Here is a 19162-nt window from a genome sequence, read left to right as displayed (position 1 = left end):
ATATAGAGTCACAAACCTGCAAAGGAAGATCGGCCACATTATCAATGGCCAATATTCTACCATTCCAGTCGATCCTGCCATGTTGTCTACTGGAGTTACTGAGCAAAACAGGATATAGACTAGTACCTGTCAGCGAGACGGCTGCTAGTGCTACTATCATAATACCAACTTACCATCTCCAAGCTAGTTTATTAACTTCTCTGAAGACTCAAAGATCTCTCTCCCAACCTGGCTTCGTCTCTTTGGTACTGTCACCCATGCTCGTAACCACGAAGGCCCTAATGACCCTACCAGAAACCCTATTCTTCCAAGTCTACCCTCCTCGCTGGGGACTTCAATCTTCTACATACCAGTTGGCAGTCTTTATTAACCTATACACCTCCTATATTGGCAGAACCCTTCATTGAATGGCTAGACTATCAAGGCCTTTTACTTACCTTAGAAATAGAATACGCAACTCATATGAGAGGCAATGTTCTAGAGCTCACCTTTTACTAGCTCTTTAGCACAGAGAGGACTACACACTAATACCGCTCCCCATTTAGATTCAACCTCAGATCATACACCACTGCTCACCATCATTCCATAAGATCAAAGACCCGTATCATCCGCTAAAAAAATAAGATTTAAGGCACTTGACAAACCTCTTTTTCTATCTCTCCTTTCTACCAACCTCACACAGACCAAACCGCCGGACTCAAAGACAATCTAGAGCCACTAGCTCAAGGGATAGTCTTAGCAATACACAGTGCGTACAAAGGCTCTGCCAAGAGGTCCCTTCCCCACGGACGAGGACAACCATGGTAGAACCTAGAATATAAGGGGGTATTACAGAACTACTGGCCTAGCTTACTCTCTAAAGATGAGTTCTGTAGGACAACCACAAAAGCACAAAGACAATACTGGCGTGACAAGCTAATAACTGCCGCACAAACGAAGGAGGTCTTCGACATCAGCAAATGGCATAAATCGGTAGGATTGTACCGCAGCCCTCCTCTCAAGGACCCTCTACGACCGAACGAGCCCCCTGCAGTCTCTACTCAGGAGAAGCGAGATCTACTAGTTTGCAACGTTCTTCAGAACACAGCCGAGGCAGGGGATATTCCACTAGACTGCCCAGCTGCCCCTAGCGCTGCTCTCCTGTTTCCTGAGATCTCTATAGAACAAGTGGAAAAGGCTATTCTAAAGGCTGGAAACACCGCTCCAGGTGAAGACGAACTCCAAACCAACATCCTCAAGGTGGCCTAGCTATAATCTATTCTGAAAAAAGATATCGTGATCTATACTAATAGAACTAAACAAAGAAAACGGACAAATAGGAAGAGGGTTTATTAGATTTATAGGAGGCAATCAGGTCTTACGCGGCTCATTCCCCCTAGGTCCCAATAAGGAGGTCTTTGACGCAGAAACGATAGTAGCCCTCCTAGGACTAAAAGCTGCTATATAGCACATAGGATCCTATTCAGGATCTAACATATGGATATGCCTAGATAACCTGGAAGTAACAATCCAGCTCTTGTCCTTAATGACCAGCTCATCACAGGAGGTCTTTTGGGGACTTCCGCATACTCATAGCCACCTGGACTTCCCCCTAACTACACCCATTTATTAAGTATGGCCCAATCTGGATCTACTGGGTCCCTGGATATACAAATATTCTAGCAATGAAGAAGCAGACTAGGCCGTTAAAGAAGATATGTATTAAACCCTGTGCTCCCCTTACTTATGGTTATATATAACGTATTTAACGGGTAAGTGACGCACCAAAATAGAATTGCCGCGCGATATCCAACCACCACTTTTCCACCAACACCTACGCATCCAGAAATGGGAAAAGCACGTGCAAAAATTGATACTGGCTATGAAGGGAGACTTTAATTAGCTATTGACACGATTAATACAAAAAAATCGACAAAGTTCGTCGAGCTGCGCGTCTTTTTGATGTATCCGAAGCAACTTTACGAAGGCGCCTCAAGGGGGCTACCCCTCACCACCTAGCGGGCATTGAACGTCATAAAATGGCCCGTACAGGAGAGGAATCTCTCCGGAGCTGGGTATTCTCTCTAGAAACACGTGGCCTACCCCCTAGGCCTGCATGCTTGGAAGCCTGGCAGATATCTTACTCGCTGAAAGGGATCTGAACGCAGCTCCTAAGAAAGTAGGTGTTAACTGGGTTCAAACGTTTCTCCGTCGATAACCAGATCTCAAAGCCGTATTTGCACGTTGATTATCCTATAACCGAGCAAGATGTGAGGACCCTGCTCTGATTGGCGGCTTCTTTGACAAGATTACGCGGCTGAAGTTGCAATACGGGATTGCCGATGAGGATATTTATCACTTTGATGAGACTGGGTTTGCAATGGGGATATCCACTACAGCAAAAGTCATATGTAGCTCTGATCGCAGAGAAAACCCAAGTCTTATACAGCCTGGAAATCGCGAATGGATTACTGTCGTGGAGTGTGTTGGAAGCACAGGCTCTGTCGTGCCTCCATTGATTATCTTCAAATCTGGCCATAACCAAGCTGAATGGTATACGTCTCCAAATCTGCCTTCAGATTGGTCAATTACACACTCGCCTAATTGCTGGACGTCAGATGAACTTGGTTTGCAATGGTTAAAAAAGATATTTGACCCCTTTACGAAGCCTCACACAGTTGGGGTGTATCGACTTTTAATACTTGATGGTCACAGTAGCCGTTTGACACCGGAATTCGACCAAGCATGCAAAAATAGGAATATTATTGCATGCCTCCGCACTCATCTCATCTACTTCCGCCCCTAGATTTGGTTGTTTTTTCAGTTTTGAAGCGATTATATGGGGCCGCCGTTGAGAGCTGTATTCAGTCCGGGCTTCATCATATTGTCAAGCTAGATTTCTTGAAATGATCTATCCTGTACGCCTACAAACTTACATCGTACAAAATATTAAGGGAGGCTTTTCGTATGCTGGAATTGTGCCATTCGATCCGGAAAAAGTTATATCAAGATTGCAACTTGAAGTCAGGGAGGCTGCTCCCCCCCAAACCCGGCCCAGTTCGTCAAGTAGCGACACTTTTGGAGCCCAAAAAAGTCTTATAATCCTCGTATGCTAGAAAGGCAAGCCAGGTCTATCAAAAATATGCTTAATAGTGGGGATTTGGATAGAAATTCGCCCAGTAGTCAAGCTCTTAATCAGTTGATCAAAGGGTCACTTACAACTATGTACAATGCCGCCCTTTTAGCATGATCTACGTGATGCGGTTGACCAACTGCAAAAACGTCGAACTCGCCGTACAAGGCCCCTACAAGCTGAGGGTATTTTGACTGTTTCCGAGGGCCGAGAGCTGGCACAAGAGGCTGAAGAAGCTGTCAGGCCCCCCTCCTGCAGCCAATGAGGATGGAGCTTTGCAGCGCGCTCAACACGCGCCAACTAGGTGTAGTTATTGCTGGCAACTAGGTCATAAGCCTATCCAGTGTAAAAATCTAGCTTCATAGTTTTTTAATATATTTTTTGTGGTTTACATATAATTTCTATGGGTTCAATAGACTAGGTGTGGTTTTGGTGCGTCACTTACCCGTTAAATACGTTAGCTCTTAAGTGGCATACCAAATCATTAGCAATTACCTGAGTCCAGACTTACTGAAAGAAAGTTACGCTACAGGCCTATCAAGATCTTAAGATTACCACGTCCCCAACCCGCCTAGAAGAGCTCAAACTTCCGCACCCTATATTGGAGCGAATCCTAGCTGCGCGCCCTAAGCATAGTGACTTCGTTGACTACCATAAATAGTTTAACCATCAAGATGCAAACCTCTTCTGCCAATATTGTATGAAGAAGTCACTAATATACTTCTTGTTCTGCCGGATTGAAAAGAGAAAGATTGCCTACCCCCTAGACCTCCTGGAACCCCATCTAAAATTATCCCCTTTCTTCTAGGTACTCCAAAAGGCGCCATGAAACTAGCTACCTGGTTCTCAGAATCTTGATTCTTCGAGGATATCTATCCTTATGCCCTCTTCTTAGCACCTAAGCTAAGTAACCACGACTAACTTTTATTATGTTCCTTTTATCTTTTTTTGTTCATCCTAAGCTCTATCAGTGTTGAATAGGTTAAATTCGGTTATGGGGAGTTGGCGGAACACTGCAGCTGGCAGCAACATCCAGCCTCTACATGCATGTAGAGCCCATCCATCTGACCACAGAAGTTATATAAAAGCGCCAAAAAGTCACTTCTTGTAACTAGTTTTTGGCACCCAGGGCTTACCCCCAGGCTGCCTTTGTCCCACTAGTGAATGGATACGCAGTGATTGACCACAGCCTACAGCGGTTATATAATGTCACACACACATTACTGAGGGCATTGTCCTATGACATGCAACAAGTTCAGTAATACTCCCAACCTTGGAAAGCTCGGTACATCTATGTCCTTTAGGGTCATCTCATATGTTCTATGTAAAAGACCGTGTTTTCTAGATTGAATTCCCCTCATCTATTCCCGGGCAAGTTTCTTAGCCATCATGATGTATTAGCCAACCGAAACAAGAAAACCATGAAGATTCAATATCGATTTCATATATAATATGGTACAATTCTTTGCGTTTTTCCCGGTCAGCTGACTGAAGATGCCGTGGGCATGAACTCGTTACAATCATATTTTCTTCTCCGTTGACAAATACTAGTCGATCAGGCTCTCTCGGCTCATACGCATGTAAATGTACCTGAATAGCATCATCAAACCACTTGACTTCATTGCGGTCATTTGCATCAGCCGTAACTGGGATTGCGATCCGAGGTACGACTCATTTGAGCAGGAGGGTTGGTTGTGGTGTCTAAAAGTTGGAAGCTCTATAAATTTTGAAATTGCAGATCTTATAGACTTAGGACAAGATACCTGGGCTGAGTCGATATATGGAAGCATAGTCCTGTAGGCGAAGTACTTCAACCTAGAGTAATGACATGGGCTTGATTGGCGGCTATACCAGTAGTACATGGAACGGTTCGGTTCATTATCTAGACAACAACCAGGCACCACACTAAAACCTGTTTTATACATGAAAGCATGTATGTTACAACGAAGCGGAATTAGGTAATAATGTCTGAGAATATTTCAAGCGCCTGTTGCGGCATGAATTGGTCGTTATCTTTGGCATTGTTGAGGTTAGCGCAATTACGACCCTTCTCGAATACACCATAAATAGATGCAAACGTGCTATCTCATTAAAAGTCATCATAACTTACATGCATTGCAATGAAGCACTATACTAGTTATCATTTCTCTGAGTACAGCCACATTTTTAATCTGGCAGCAAACTGTACTTTCCATACTTGGCAAAACTCAACCCAGTAAAGCTATCAGTCCCGATTCATTATCTAGTGGATATATTTATAGTCCTGTTAACTGCACGTGAATAACAGAAATAGAAAACTGCATGTGCCATATACAGTATTATAATCATGGCTCCTAAACAACACCCACGAAAGGATGAATCGGGAGAAAAATTTACAGAACCCTCTTTGAGTTTTTTAACTAGCTAAATTTCACAATGTAATTCCTATACTGCTCTCTAAAATTAAGAACTTTTGACAATCATTGTGCTTCATTCCGATTTTTAAATTTACTGGCGCGGCTGTGGCCGCGGCATAGTGTTGCCAGCACTTATTCTTGTGTGAATTAGCATAGTCGCAAATCCCACTGACGCGACTCGTCTGGCCAGTGGAGCTATTCTGGATGGAATGAGACTATAATGTTTGACCCTATCTCCGTTAAGTAGCTGAAAATTGCTCCTGCTGCCTTCCAGGTACTAGTAAGTGTGGCTGATGTGACTTGTTCCAAGGTTACATTATGCTTTATGGAAGCCCTAGGCACCACTTATGCGATAAGCCACACTCAACTGGCAAGACAAAAATAACTTACTCTAAGACGTCACCGATTATGCCTGTTTGGGAGTATCCATGGGAGAGCTGAAATTATGGTAGAGGCTGTTGCTCGAGCTGGTCATTATGATATAAAAGAGGCCTTCGACGTCGACGTGTTACTCTCATTTTAAAGTTATTTCTTTCTATTACGTTCATTTGCGAAATAACTCAAGGATGCTTAGTTCTAATGGAACCATGGGCCGAATTCCCTGTTATCTCCCTGATATCCTCGGCGTGCAGCCTAATGTCAACACCAAATGTGTCGGTTTTGCTGTGACAAAAGCCGATCATCTGTGCGGGCAACAAGCCAGTGACCTTTCTGGACGGGCTCAAGCTAGTAGACTCCTGAACGAAGGCACACATTTGTTGCAAGCTGGAGAGGAGAACATTGATGATCTGTTGAGAAAATTGGCTCCTTTGCTTTTGTGCAATCGCCACCATCAGAAAGACGCACCGCGATTGGTAGGAGAGTGGTCTGTCAAGGTTGCGCAATTCAATCGAAGGAGATTTGCACTTCTTCGGCCTTCTCCTTCTCCTAACGAAACTGAGGATACTCAAGATTATCGTGATTTGCGACTGGTTCACACCCCCAACCGAGCGTCTCACTCGGAAGAAGCTCCACAAACACCAGTGGAAGAGACGGATGATATTGAATGGTCTGATAGAATAAGATCAACAAGAGGCACATCAGCGCCTCCACGATTTGCCCCCCCTGAACAGCTTTCTACATCAACAGATACCATCGCTACGACTGCACCAGCAATGGGTCAACGAGGAAGTCACACACCGTTGGTTGTCTCGGTTTCTGTCGGGTCACCAACTTCCACCGGTCACGCAATAGAAAATATTTCTGCTCTATCATCGGCACTGACAGGAAGTCTAGACGACAACCACTACGTAAGGGCAAGAGTTGACATATATCCACAAATAGCTTCAGAAGGGCGCTCAAGAATGCGTCAAAGCCATTATGTTACTGTTGGCTTTCCAAGTCAAGTCCAGAATACTGAGTCAACAACATTGACATATCAATCTCGTACCCAATCGTTTTCATGGGAAGGCACAGAGTCACAACCGTTGAACAATAGAGCTTCTAGGAATACAACTGCTGAATCTACTCATCAGCATAGATCCAGAGGGGCGACCAGTGCTTCGACATCACAAGAGCTAGCCAGACGACCAACTTCATCTAGAAGCGAGGTTACTCGGAAGCGTGTTGAAGGAGATTGTCATATTTGCTTCTTGCCATTACAGGATGAAGGCTCCGACGACGAAGACGAAGAAGCTAAATTAGAAAGACAACAATCAGAGAAAGATGATGAGTATGATTCGGAACATGACGGTGAATCCTCTGAAGAAGATGAAGAATTGGTGTGGTGTAAACGACAATGTGGGTATAATTTCCACATGAGATGTATGGATTCCTGGATTGAATCGTGTTCGAGAAACAGCAATCCACCTACTTGTCCAATGTGTAGGGCAAGGTGGGTGAATCAGTGAATGATTTGAAGACTTGCTATGATTTGATGATTGATGTGTTATGATATGGATCTTTGTCTTTTCTGTTCTTTTTACTTGTATTCTGTTATTCCACTTTGGATTCGGCTTAGGCCTATTATGATGAATACGTTACGAAGCTACACATGTTCAAATGTAAGAAATAATTCGTCTTTCATTAGCCAATAACATCATTCATGAAGGGAAGAGTAAATGTACATTATAACTGTAGTGTGTCAAGCCGGTTGACAGCCCCATTTATCTACTTCTCATTAAGCCTCAGTACGGCTCTCGGTCTTGTCGTGATGGTGCAGGTGCATCATTCCTATGATAAGTCGTCAGTCCACGAAATCTACCAATACTGATTAAGAAAGAGCAACATACCTTCAGCCTTGCCCATCATCTTATGGCCAAAGCCCTCCTTATGAGTACCGTTGTGAGAACCATGTGGCACGTTTGTATCTATGCCAGCCTTGTTGCCTTGCTGTCCGCCCATGGTGTATTCCCCACCGCCAGTAGCAGAGCCAGAAGCCTGGGAGTCTAGGTTGCCGAGTTTCTCTCTGAGCTTTTCGCCAGTCTCGTCGAAATTTGCACCGAATTTCTCACCCTGCGATTTCTCAAAGGTGGATGTAGTGGTCTTGTCGGCTCCAAAGTTGGATGCAATCACTCCAGCAACGCCAGTCTTTGGCATGCTCTCTTTGCGGTCGGCGATGTTGGAGTCACGATTCACGGCATTGCGATCAACATCCCGGTTTTCAACATCACGGTTCAGAGACTCGCGTGGAGCAGAGTCACGTTCAACAAAGTCATTGTCGGTGGTCGGTGTCTCGGTAGAATGGCCAGTTCCTGATCGGAGGTTGTCTCGCTTGTTGTCTCGCTCATGGTTGAAGGTGTCTGTCTTATTGCTGTTGACGTTGCTACCGTTATTATAGTCGGTGTTGCTATAGTCGGAACTGGTATTGATGCGGTTGTTGGCGATGTCATTACTGCCGCTGTCGTCCGTGTTGGTGTTGATGCTGGTATTGACAGCATCGATGTTGGCGCTCTGGGAATCCATAGTGCTTGATGAAGTTCTCGTGAATACTCTTTAGCTCTTAGGAGGTTGAAGAAAGAGAGGACGTATGAGGCTATAGGTTTTAATTGTTGAGAATGAATTGATCGAGACGAGGAGGAGTTCTTCCAGGAGTCTTTATAGCTGAGAGGAGTGATGACGTAGTTAGCCAATTGACCAGTGAGATATATCATCAAACAGCTGATTTGGTGAGATTCGTTGTTATCAGACAGATGACGTAGCCAAGCAGGGGAAAAGCTTCGATGATGCTTCTACCCCGCAGTCTATATACATCGCGAAGTCTATCACCACGACCTCTTTCGCTCTTAAAGAGACATTATAATTATTATCAAATATCAATAACACATACAGCATTATAAGTTGTGTAAAACGCGATTGTATGATTGAGTGAGCGTGAAGGAGTCGAGCAGCCAGTCAAACGAGGGAGTGTGTATGACGTAATGTATCACTAGACTTGTCATTGATGCCTGGCTTTTTAGGTAGAAGTTTAGCCCTAATTTTTCTTTCCTTTTACGGTAATTTTTTTTTTAGCAAATCGTCAACCACCAAAACAATTCTATGCATGCTTGAACCACATCTATTAGGTATTGATTTATTTATACAGGTGGCCAGTTTCCTATATCCCATTCTCAGTTCAAGAGCACACGGGTAACCTCACATGCTCTGCCTGGTCCTAGGTACAACATCACCGTTTCACGGACCTTACTTAGGTAACCGTCAGTGGAACATTGACATAATCTGAGAATACCCATCTCGCATCAACTTGGGTTGACATACTTCTCATATTATTATTCATGGATAGGCGTGGCTTCAGGGAAGTAACGACGATTGAATGCCCTTCCGCAATGTACATAAGATATTTTCGATATGATATGCATATATTTGTCTTAGCACCTACCTAGCTACGTAGATAAAGAACTTCATTTTCGTAGACAAATAGATATATCAGTTGAATTACCTAAGATGATTCCAAGCTGGGACTTGGATATAGTTACAGCGATCCATATTTAGGGGCATGTCAATCGTGGAAGCAACCCGTTTATCCAGATCAGGGTGACGCAGCTTCTGCCTGAAAGACAAGATAGTGTAACCCAATCGAAACTTGTAAAAACCGCCGAACCTGGCTAAAGTGCATTTTCTACAAATTAATGTTCCTCAGATCGCATATATATCTACCCACCATCTCGGTGGCCTTTGTGACGAGCAAAAACCAGAAAGAGAACGATAGAATCTTCAAACATGATGCCAGCCAATATTCCTGCCTCCTTGATATTTGCTACTCAAATATATAGTGCCTATGCTTGGGGCAATCTAGGACATGAGACTGTCGCCTACATTGCTCAAAACTTTGTCAAGTCCTCTACCGAATCTTATTTTCAAGATTTACTCGGAGATTCCTCATCTTCTTACCTTGCTAGTGTTTCCACTTGGGCCGACACCTACAAACACACTTCCGAGGGATCTTTCTCAAGGCCTTTTCATTATATTGACGCCCACGACGATCCTCCGACAACTTGCAATGTAGACTACAACCGTGATTGTGGTGATTCCGGGTGTCTGGTCAGCGCTATAGAGAATTACGTATGCCCTCTTTCCGAAACAACGGATAATTAGCCAGAGATATACTAATTGCGATATGTTACAGACAAATATACTGCTAGAAAAAGATCATTCGACACCTCAGGCCGTCGATGCTTTAAAATTCATCGTTCATGTAAGCAGAACAGTCACTGGTCATAAAGTATGTCCGTCGTTGCGTCATCCTAACGATGCATTCTAGTTCCTCGGTGATATTCACCAACCTCTACACGATGAGAGCTTGGACAAGGGCGGAAACGGAATCAATGTGACATACAAGAGGGCACATACAAATCTACATCACATCTGGGACACAAACATGCCAGAAGAAGACGCTGGCGGCCACTCTCTCAGCACTGCCCAAAGTTGGGCCTCAATACTCACTACTCGTATCAAATCAGGCCAATATTTTTCTAATTCTTCTTCCTGGTTGGATGGAATTGACGTCGGTGATCCTGTCAATTCGGCCATGACATGGGCCAGGGATGCCAACTCTTACGTGTGCAGTACCGTTCTTAAGCCAGGTCTTGATTATCTTGAAGCTACTGACCTATCGAGTTCTTATTATAGCAACTCCAAACCTGTCTTTGAGGAACTTATCGCTCGAGCAGGATATCGTTTAGCTGCGTGGCTTGATGCCATTGTTTTGAAGAATGCATAATTTAGATATAATGAAGGGCGCAATCCGATCTGGTACGAGGCTGGAAATTCATGTACGCCCAGACTACCTAGAACTAGCCAAGGGCTAGATTGACTAATTATCATTGCGAAGGGGACTTTATCCCTTATTAATTGGGATACTCGGTCGTTCAACTCGGGTGAGTATGTGACTGTCTAGTACGACCAGAGCCTTGAAATTTTGCGAATATTCGTATTTCGCAAATTATTTTTTTTGGCTCTCCCTTAAAAGTTCTACTACAGATTAACGCAAGATTAAGCTATATCTGTTCTGAGTTAATCAATAATTATCTACTGCTTAACGATATACATTATCCAACAGCATTAGCATCCTCATAGTTTCTCCCTTCATAGAGTATCTCTGTACACCAAGTACATCTTTTCCTGAGTTGAATAACCTCTCAACTGATACTTCAGAGGCTGGGATTGCTAAGTAATCTCTAGTAGTAGCAGCTATCCAAGGATAATCCTTCCTATAGACTCTCTACCATTTAAATAGCCAATTTAGATCTTCCATGTCAATGGCATCAACCTGGATATTGTCGAAATACCTATCAATATTAGAAGATTGAGGCTTGTCCTGAGGCTGTAGCCTTCGCAATATCCAGCTGCCCACTTTCTGCTTCTTATAGCTGTGATCTGCGGGTTCCACTATAGTACACTAATTTGTAGTGTTAGGATATTTTTTATGAAGGTTGCCACAGAGGACTTGGAGAATCTTCCTGCCAGTGTCCTCGTTATCCAATTTGTATAGGAGGAGATCCCCTTTACACGAGGATCTAGGATTAGGGCAGTATAATACGTGTTAAAGATATCCATGAAAGTATAGTATTTCATATACTTCTTGATACTTTCTCTGACAGCGCTTGCGACATCCTCACCAATATCTGCAAAATCTTCTTTGCGCTCAGCAGAATCATGCAACAAATCATAGAGCTCATAGTATATTAGAACTGTAAGACTAATCTATGGTTTTCTTTCTAAGACAAATAAGGTAAACTCATTGAACTTAGAGAGGACAGTGTGAATTTAGGAGAGTCGAGTCCAATCTTTCTATGAGAAGGGAGGGAAATTTGTCTCATAATGAATGAATTTCTCGAGCTAGGTCCTTAACTTTGAAGTATTAGTTCCATATTATGCGAGTGTGTGAAGCTAGTAGCTTAACTTTAAAGTGTCGCTTAGCATTCTAAAAGTAGAATTCCATCATGTATTAATATTATACTTAATGAATTTATCAGACAGATTCATGCACTTACAACTGCTGTTCCATGTCTGCCTCTGTTGAGGACTTCTGTGGATCCAGAGAGCTAGGATACAAAGTTTTGCAAGTAGCTTAAGTGTATAGTATAAGTGATGTCTTCCTTTATCAAGGGTATCACAGAAAGAAGTAGCTTCTTCTGTACTGCCAGACTTAAGAGCAGAAAGGATATCTTTTACAATAAGGTTAATAATATATACTAAACACCACACATAACTTCCTAGACCATAAAATAAAGGACTAGCTCCTAACTTCTTCTACAAGTTTTAAAATAATTGTAAGATTATCCTCTCATTGTTACTAGTATTGTTGCTAGTAATTAAAAGCAATTTATGCTCAAGATTCAGTTCAACAAGTAAAGCTTCAACAGCTGCAGCCAAGTTCTCACCACTATGTGGTCCCTGGAGCTCTGTGAACTCTAGGACTTTCTCTTGATATTTAAATTCTTCTATGAGCCAGTGGCCAATAATACCAAGGATTGGGAGATAATTCTTGCTTGTCCAGACATCAAGGGGTAGAGCAATTGTTTTGCACGTCGCTGCAAGCTCTTCTTTTAGTTTGACACATTGTAAGTCAAAGTCTTCTAAAAGACGCTATCAAAGTGTGTGACAAGAGGTAAATGGAAATAAAACTTCTAGTATATCCTTGAACATTTGCTGAAAGGCTGGTAATTCAATGACTATAAAGGGCTGCTTGCTACTAACAACCCAGCGACGAAGATTCCTTTTAAGAAGTTCTTGAACTGTGAGTATGAGATGGAAATGATGGGCCTATTCCTGGATCTTGGGCTGTTGGACTCCTAGATAGCCTAGATGTCAAGTCTTCAGGAGGTCCATCGCTCCGATAGCCATCGTTTAGAGCGAGATAGTTCGGACGATTTCCACGAGTCTGCATCACCAGCGGAAAAGATCGAGATCTGTAGGCAAATCTATGGAAGGGAAAATAATAGAGGTATTTTCAACGAGAAGACTGTGAGATGCCAAGAGCGTCGATATGAGTCATGTGACTTCCGTAAAGGGGTCAGCGCAGCTGTAGTTAGCTTAGATAACCAATAACAACAACTAACTAGCACATTAACATGAGATTATAAGTTGAATAATTGCAGATCTTGCCTGGGTTAGTTCACGGCAGTTACTGAGGCTGTGCTTAAGGTGCGGTGTATGCGGGGAATGATGAATCTGCGCTCAGCCTCACTCTAGTTTCCTCATCTTATTAATCCGCCACGGTTCCGTAATGCTAATTGAACTTCAGTAAATTATTTGGGTTTTCGTCTTTAATCTTTTATATTGATTGAAAATCAATCGCATTTCTCTCAACAATTTACGTGGTCGTTATGGTTGCCTCATGTCATCGACAAGTACGAACTCTGAAGATGAACGGCTCGAAAAGCCAGTTGTGGAGCGCAAGGCGATGAGTATTCGAATACAGGAACCACCAGCGGAAATACACGATGCCAGGTGTAACGTCATAGATTATGCCTTATTTTTATGCCGAGGCCGTAAAAGCTCACGAGAGATTTCAAATCTATACGAGGCTCGTAACGACCACGACAAGTCTGATACTCGTCTAGTAGTACTTGATGAATCTGGTACATTTTATATTTACTTAGGGGTAGTATTATTTCTCTTTGTTTGCTAACAGGCAGTTATAGAGACAATGGAATTTGAGGAACATGTTCAAACGCGGTCTGCGAAAACGCCAGCTGAAGGTGGCCCGCATATACGTCTGATGTACGTCTACCACGATAACATTGATGTGTCAGATAATATATTCTGATGTGCATCATAGATTAATGAACCGTGATGCTGGTACATTTCTTGAGGACAAGAGCCAAGCTCTCGACTTGCTGGAGCAGTGCTGGAATATAGACATGGACGACGTGGCGCTGTTGACTTCCCACCTTGTTTCCAGCTACCACAGCCGCATTGTGAAAGTCAACGGCGATGTCTGTCTAGGTATGTCTTAATCTTTCGAAACAGGGACTGTTATGCTGAAGGCCCCCAGATATAAGTTATAATATACGAGAGGATATTTTATACGACCGAAACAACATATCGTCACTAGAAAGTACTCTAACAGTCAATGTGATTAAGCCAACCGACTTGCGAGTACAGCACGAGTACGAATCTCTCTATTTCCGACACAATATCACGACAGGGCAGACAACCTATATCTTACCGAATGCGAGTCGAGAGTATCGCGGTTTACTTTATACTCTAGGACGAAGATTCTCAGAACGAGCTTCTAGTATGCATCCGTTCTCATTACATGCGGTGATACTGTTTCAAAGTCTCGCCGCACGAAGTGTACAAATTGACGATCTTTATCGCCGCTTACTATGGATCGAGACCCAGATATATCAAGGGTCAATTTTTCAGGGCACCGATTCCGAAAAGTTCATCCGATATATTCAACTTTCACATAAATTGTCCCGCAATCTGATAACACTGGAACATCGGAACGAGCGGGACAGGTCACATATCGAGAAACTTTTAGACGATCACAAACGATTGTACAGGTTGATTAAGCAATCATCTCCCCTGTCCGAGCGCCATATTGACATGAATACGCACGAACATGTGCGAGACAGCCTGCTGAGTCTGAAAGATCTCGCCCATGATCAAGACCGACAGATCATAAACTCTCAGCGCAAGACACAGCTTTTCATAACACTTCTCTACAACCTTATTACCGGCCACGATAGTGGCATCAATCTAAAAATTGCATCGGAAACAGCCAAAGTCGCACACGAAGCGAAAAAAGATAGCACTTCCATGAAAATCATCGCTGGAGTGACCATGGTCTATCTTCCAGCAACATTTGTTTGTAGTCTCTTTGGCACAAATTTTGTCGCGCTTGACACCAATGCTTCGGAACCAAGCTTTGTTGTATCGAAGTTATGGTGGGTTTATATTGCATTTGCGGTTCCCTTGACCGCAGTGACAATTATGGGCTTTCTCGTTTGGCGGCGTTGGCGCCGTGGACAGGTAACCCTAGAAGATAGATATCAGGTTTAAGCAAACATATATTCACTGAAGTACTCTATGGGCATGTACTTCCATCAAAGCACTCATACAGTAGAGTCTGGCTATAACGAATGGAAGGCCGCTCCATATTTCTACCAATATTAGCTTAGATGCCTTTAACATGGAACTGAAGCACATCTGATTTGTTAATACTAGAGCGAATCAATATATTGGAGGTGCCCTTTATATCTAGATTGAACTCCCTGCTTGATATATTCACCTGGGCCCGGGAAGACCTGTTCGTAGGTTCTACTGTACGTATCTACATCTTCAAATACTGGCTGGAAAAAGTGGAGCTTGAGTATACAATGTAGTCCTATTATAGTTAGCGCATGCGGATATAGTAACGTACTACACGGGTCATTGGGCCACCCCATCAATTCTTCACTGCCGCCACCGCCAATATTCAATATTTGAAGTCCAGATTTCATGAAAAAACTCATATAAACTTAATTAACTAGCTAACTAGTGCGATTAGGACATTGCTTTCGGGTATGACCAATTCTATGGCAGTCACTGCACGTGGGTGGTGCGCGTCTGCGTGGTAATCCATCCTCCACACTGGCAAGGCTTGCTGCTAACTGATTTGCAGCATTAGATTCATCTATAAGGCTTTGGGCCTCTCCTCTGACAAGACTAGCTTCCTCTGTATTCACTTTCTTAGTCCGCTTGCGCTTTTGGTCCTCCTTTTGAATTGTATTGCGTAGTTCCATATTTTCCTGTGCCAAAAGAGTAGCATTGTGCCATGCTATCTCACAGCTTTTATACACTTGATTCAGTTTGACAAGAGTCGGATTTGAAGGACTGGAAAAGAATGGATCAAGTCTCTAATTCATGAGGATTAGAAGGTGTTTGGAAGCAGGAGGACTGTGACTGCGAAGTTCCATGACTACTGCCAGGCGGCGTTGGAGTCTTCAATTGGATATTCAGCTTTTCTAGCACTCGTCCAGGGTTCAACGGGACAAGTCCTGTGGCTGCAAATCCATTCTGAATTGATGTTGTTTTATATGCCTCTGTCCGCGCGCGTAGGAATGCCTCTAGGAAGTCAAGTTTATCGATATGTGAGAATCCCAATCGAGTGCGGTATTCAACATGCTTGTAGTATGACTTCTTTAGTGGTGAAAATATAGAAACATCAAGTGGCTGGCATAGATGTGATGTATGAGCGGGCATGCAAAGGCTTATAATATTATTCTCAATGCAGGTGGCATCGAATTCAGGTGTAGGATGACTGCCATGTCCATCCAATATAAGAAGCCGATATCTTCCCACAGTACGCGTCCTTGTAAGTGGAATAAAGTGCTTCTGAAGCCAATCCAATGTAATTTTATCAGTTGTCCATCCATTATCGCTGCATTGGAAGCGGACAGTTGGATCATCTTCAAACCATGCCATGCGCTTATGCTTGCCTTTAAAGATGATATAAGGAGGTAGATGCCACCCAGTTGAATTAACTGCTTCAATGGCAGTTACCCATTCACGTTTTCCAGGTTGTAGTACAAAGGCCTCCTTATTCGTTGTCTCTGCACCTATTATAACCTTTGCGCTTTTGATAAGGCCCATTGCAAAGCCTGTTTCATCAAAATTGTAGATATCGCTTGAGTCAATGCCATACTCAGCAATAGTGGTGCGAACAAGTTCAAAGCAAGGCTGGATAACCTTTCGATCTTCGCATTTAGCTCGCTGGTAATGGAAACCTCGAGAATAGACACTTTTGACTTCAGGATGGCAATTAATAAAGGTTGATTTCCAATTTATACCGACGCGTTCAATTGGCCCGCCCGATCCTCGATTTGCAAGTAGAAGATTGGCCCAGTTCTCAATAAATATAGTCCGGGGAGGATATCCTCACTTTGTTAGAGAAAGGACCCTCTTAATAAGTGTTTCCTCTTCAATAGGAGTCAATTTCCTCTTTGTAGCATTTGATTCTGCCAATGGCCGCCTCCCTTTGAGCCTCCCCTGGAGACTTGTTCGTGGTAGGCCATAAACGCGTGCAGCTTTGCGGCCACTTTGAATTTTTGAAGATTTTAAATCGCGGATTGCATTGTCCCTCAATCCTTCTTGCTCAATTAATTTTTTCCGATTTTCTATAGAGCGAGTTGGAGCCATTATCACGTGTGGAAAAGAATATAAGAAGCGCGCTGAGCGAAGAATTGATGGGGTGGCCCAATGACCCGTGTAGTACGTTAGACCGGAACCTTCTTTGTCAGATCGACCCACTTCCGATCTTGATCTTAATTTTGTATCGACTACATTCACTATCTACAGCTTGTTATCAAGGAGAAGGGCCATATTGCGTTGTCTCCGGGTCTATTTTTAATAATCATAATGGCATCTCTATCTTTTGTAAAGATCGTATGACCTTCGGGCCGGTATTTATCCGTACGGGACCGGGGATAGAAACGATCATCAGTGTTATGAGCTGACCTCATGACCATGTTCGGGCGAAGCCCTCACGGGTATTGACATATAGAGTTTCGCTAGATCATTGTTCGGCAACCCCGAACATGAAGCTATTCCCAGATTGCGAACGGACACCCAATATCCGGCCGGATATTGACAATAGCGCTCTCTGCCGATCCCCGGCAGCCCCGACAATCTCAGCAACCCCGGACATGAGGCTATTCCTAGAGAGAAGCCCGTCGGAAGCTCCCAATTCCCCTTGCCTATATAAGATTGTATGCGCGTGAAAACTTGTTGTTTTCTTTCTCTTTCCTTTCCTCATGTTATGTTTTCTACTCGAATATGCCCTTATAGTGAGCATTAGACGGGACTAGCCCGTAACAATCAGCCACAACCTATCACCGATCCTATGAATCCTTCCGGCACAGATGAAGCTCATCCAGAACGAAGTTTATATCAAATAATCGCATTATAGGTACCGCAGTCCCAGATGAACTTATTTTTGATATGTGATTACCAAATGCGACAGTCCCACATGAACTGACAGGCTCCTCATTGAACGAACAGTCTGGGGAAATAAGGCCATCCATGAGTCTTGAAAGGCAGTGAGTGATCCGATATAACCCAAGCACTCACATGAGGGAAAAAACTTGTTACCTGATTTTTTGTTATTTAGATACCAGCCTTATTTTGACATAGTGCAGAAACACATAATGCTTATTGACTAGCAAGATTTCATCCAATCTGCCGTCCCTGCTGAAAGGCATGATACTAAAATCTGCAGTGACCATGTCTGGATTGAGTGCATGTGGAGAGTCAGCTTTGGCAATGCATTCTTACTTGGCGGCCCGATTCCATCTAGGAAGAGCCGAAAACTTGATAGATAATTCTTCTTTCCTGAACATCGAAACAGTTCAGGCCTTGCTCCTGATTTCAAGATTCAAGTTTAGTCATATCAGCGGACCGAAAGCGCTTATGACCTTGGCACAGGCTATGCAATTAATAAGTGTGCAAGGGTATGACAGCTCAGATCAAGACTCATCGGAACTCGATAGATACAGTACCGGCGAAACCATATGAACCTAAATCTCTCCGGAAGATACTCCAAGTATATTGGACTGCATTTGCGATGCATTGTAGTACAGGTGCAAATTTCCACACTGTCTTCCAGTTAAAGACAAAGACGTAAGTTGCTGTAGAATTAGAACCCTAATTTCTCTTTCATAGCTAACAAATCGGTCTCAGATCTCTATTGCTTTGCAAGTCTCGGATTCAAACGTTAATTCTGATACCAGAACCGAACCACTATATACATTTTTGACGAAATCACGAAGACTACTTCACAAGCTTTTGATGTCTTTTCAATTTCTTATCCTCTCCATGAAGCCTGCTGTAGAAGGAGATCGCCATCGTCAGATGACGAGGAAATACGTGACGGATATCGCATCAGATTATTACTTCTGTCTGGTTCATGAGAAAATCGGAGGCGAGGTGACAATCATGTTTAACTCTCTATCCAAGGTAGAGCTTCTTAATGAGCCAGATGTCGAGCTACGAGTTCTCGCCCTAATCATAATATTGGCATTCGTATAGAACAGTCCAAACTGTCATTATTGGGTCTCAAAAGCCGCCTTTGTAGGTCCCATTGCTAAACAATACCAGATGTCATGTCTCTCAGTAGCAAATGCAATGTGTGATCTGCTTCAACAAGCCAATGTTACTGGAGTTCAACAAGTACGCGTTCCCTTATTTG

The 19162-nt window shown here is 43.2% G+C and overlaps 7 protein-coding genes across 7 annotated transcripts, besides 6 other annotated features; 5 read left to right on the top strand and 2 right to left on the bottom strand.

Moving 5' to 3' along the window:
* Positions 1–257: 257 nt before the first annotated feature.
* TSTA_028910 (uncharacterized protein) lies at positions 258–1248 on the top strand (the record flags this gene model as incomplete). The annotated part of the gene is made up of 2 exons (XM_002479998.1): positions 258–352; positions 876–1248. The coding sequence occupies 2 exons, from the start codon at positions 258–260 to the stop codon at positions 1246–1248; spliced, it is 468 nt and encodes a 155-aa protein (XP_002480043.1).
* A 106-nt stretch (positions 1249–1354) lies between these two features.
* TSTA_028900 (uncharacterized protein) lies at positions 1355–2158 on the top strand (the record flags this gene model as incomplete). Its single annotated transcript, XM_002479997.1, has 4 exons — positions 1355–1414; positions 1614–1698; positions 1918–2054; positions 2090–2158. Coding segments are annotated over 4 exons (351 nt in total), but the record flags the coding sequence as incomplete, so codon positions are not given.
* Positions 1914–2108: a mobile genetic element.
* Positions 2111–2770: a mobile genetic element.
* Positions 2746–2946: a mobile genetic element.
* A 3102-nt stretch (positions 2947–6048) lies between these two features.
* TSTA_028890 (uncharacterized protein) lies at positions 6049–7561 on the top strand (the record flags this gene model as incomplete). The annotated part of the gene is made up of 2 exons (XM_002479996.1): positions 6049–7268; positions 7508–7561. Exons 1-2 carry the CDS (start codon positions 6075–6077, stop codon positions 7559–7561), a joined length of 1248 nt encoding a protein of 415 aa, XP_002480041.1. The 5' UTR covers positions 6049–6074.
* On the bottom strand, positions 7310–8554 carry TSTA_028880 (uncharacterized protein). The gene is made up of 2 exons (XM_002479995.1): positions 7779–8554; positions 7310–7719 (listed from the first exon to the last, which is right to left on the bottom strand). The coding sequence occupies exons 1-2, from the start codon at positions 8449–8451 to the stop codon at positions 7667–7669; spliced, it is 726 nt and encodes a 241-aa protein (XP_002480040.1). The 5' UTR covers positions 8452–8554; the 3' UTR covers positions 7310–7666.
* Positions 8555–9683: 1129 nt separating this feature from the next.
* TSTA_028870 (nuclease S1 precursor, putative) lies at positions 9684–10916 on the top strand. The gene is made up of 3 exons (XM_002479994.1): positions 9684–10047; positions 10112–10180; positions 10247–10916. Exons 1-3 carry the CDS (start codon positions 9706–9708, stop codon positions 10703–10705), a joined length of 870 nt encoding a protein of 289 aa, XP_002480039.1. The 5' UTR covers positions 9684–9705; the 3' UTR covers positions 10706–10916.
* A 116-nt stretch (positions 10917–11032) lies between these two features.
* Positions 11033–11287: a mobile genetic element.
* Positions 11288–11487: 200 nt separating this feature from the next.
* Positions 11488–12720: a mobile genetic element.
* A 1052-nt stretch (positions 12721–13772) lies between these two features.
* Positions 13773–14997, top strand: TSTA_028860 (uncharacterized protein; the record flags this gene model as incomplete). The annotated part of the gene is made up of 2 exons (XM_002479993.1): positions 13773–13935; positions 13985–14997. 2 exons carry the CDS (start codon positions 13773–13775, stop codon positions 14995–14997), a joined length of 1176 nt encoding a protein of 391 aa, XP_002480038.1.
* Positions 14998–15565: 568 nt separating this feature from the next.
* On the bottom strand, positions 15566–17115 carry TSTA_028850 (pogo transposable element, putative; the record flags this gene model as incomplete). Its single annotated transcript, XM_002479992.1, has 2 exons — positions 15566–16824; positions 16876–17115. The coding sequence occupies 2 exons, from the start codon at positions 17113–17115 to the stop codon at positions 15826–15828; spliced, it is 1239 nt and encodes a 412-aa protein (XP_002480037.1). The 3' UTR covers positions 15566–15825.
* Positions 15832–17052: a mobile genetic element.
* Positions 17116–19162: the final 2047 nt, after the last annotated feature.

This window comes from Talaromyces stipitatus, genomic scaffold (assembly GCF_000003125.1).
Source record: "Talaromyces stipitatus ATCC 10500 scf_1105507295541 genomic scaffold, whole genome shotgun sequence".
In the NCBI taxonomy this organism is placed as follows: Eukaryota; Fungi; Ascomycota; class Eurotiomycetes; order Eurotiales; family Trichocomaceae; genus Talaromyces; species Talaromyces stipitatus.
This window is presented reverse-complemented; position numbering and strand designations above follow the sequence as displayed.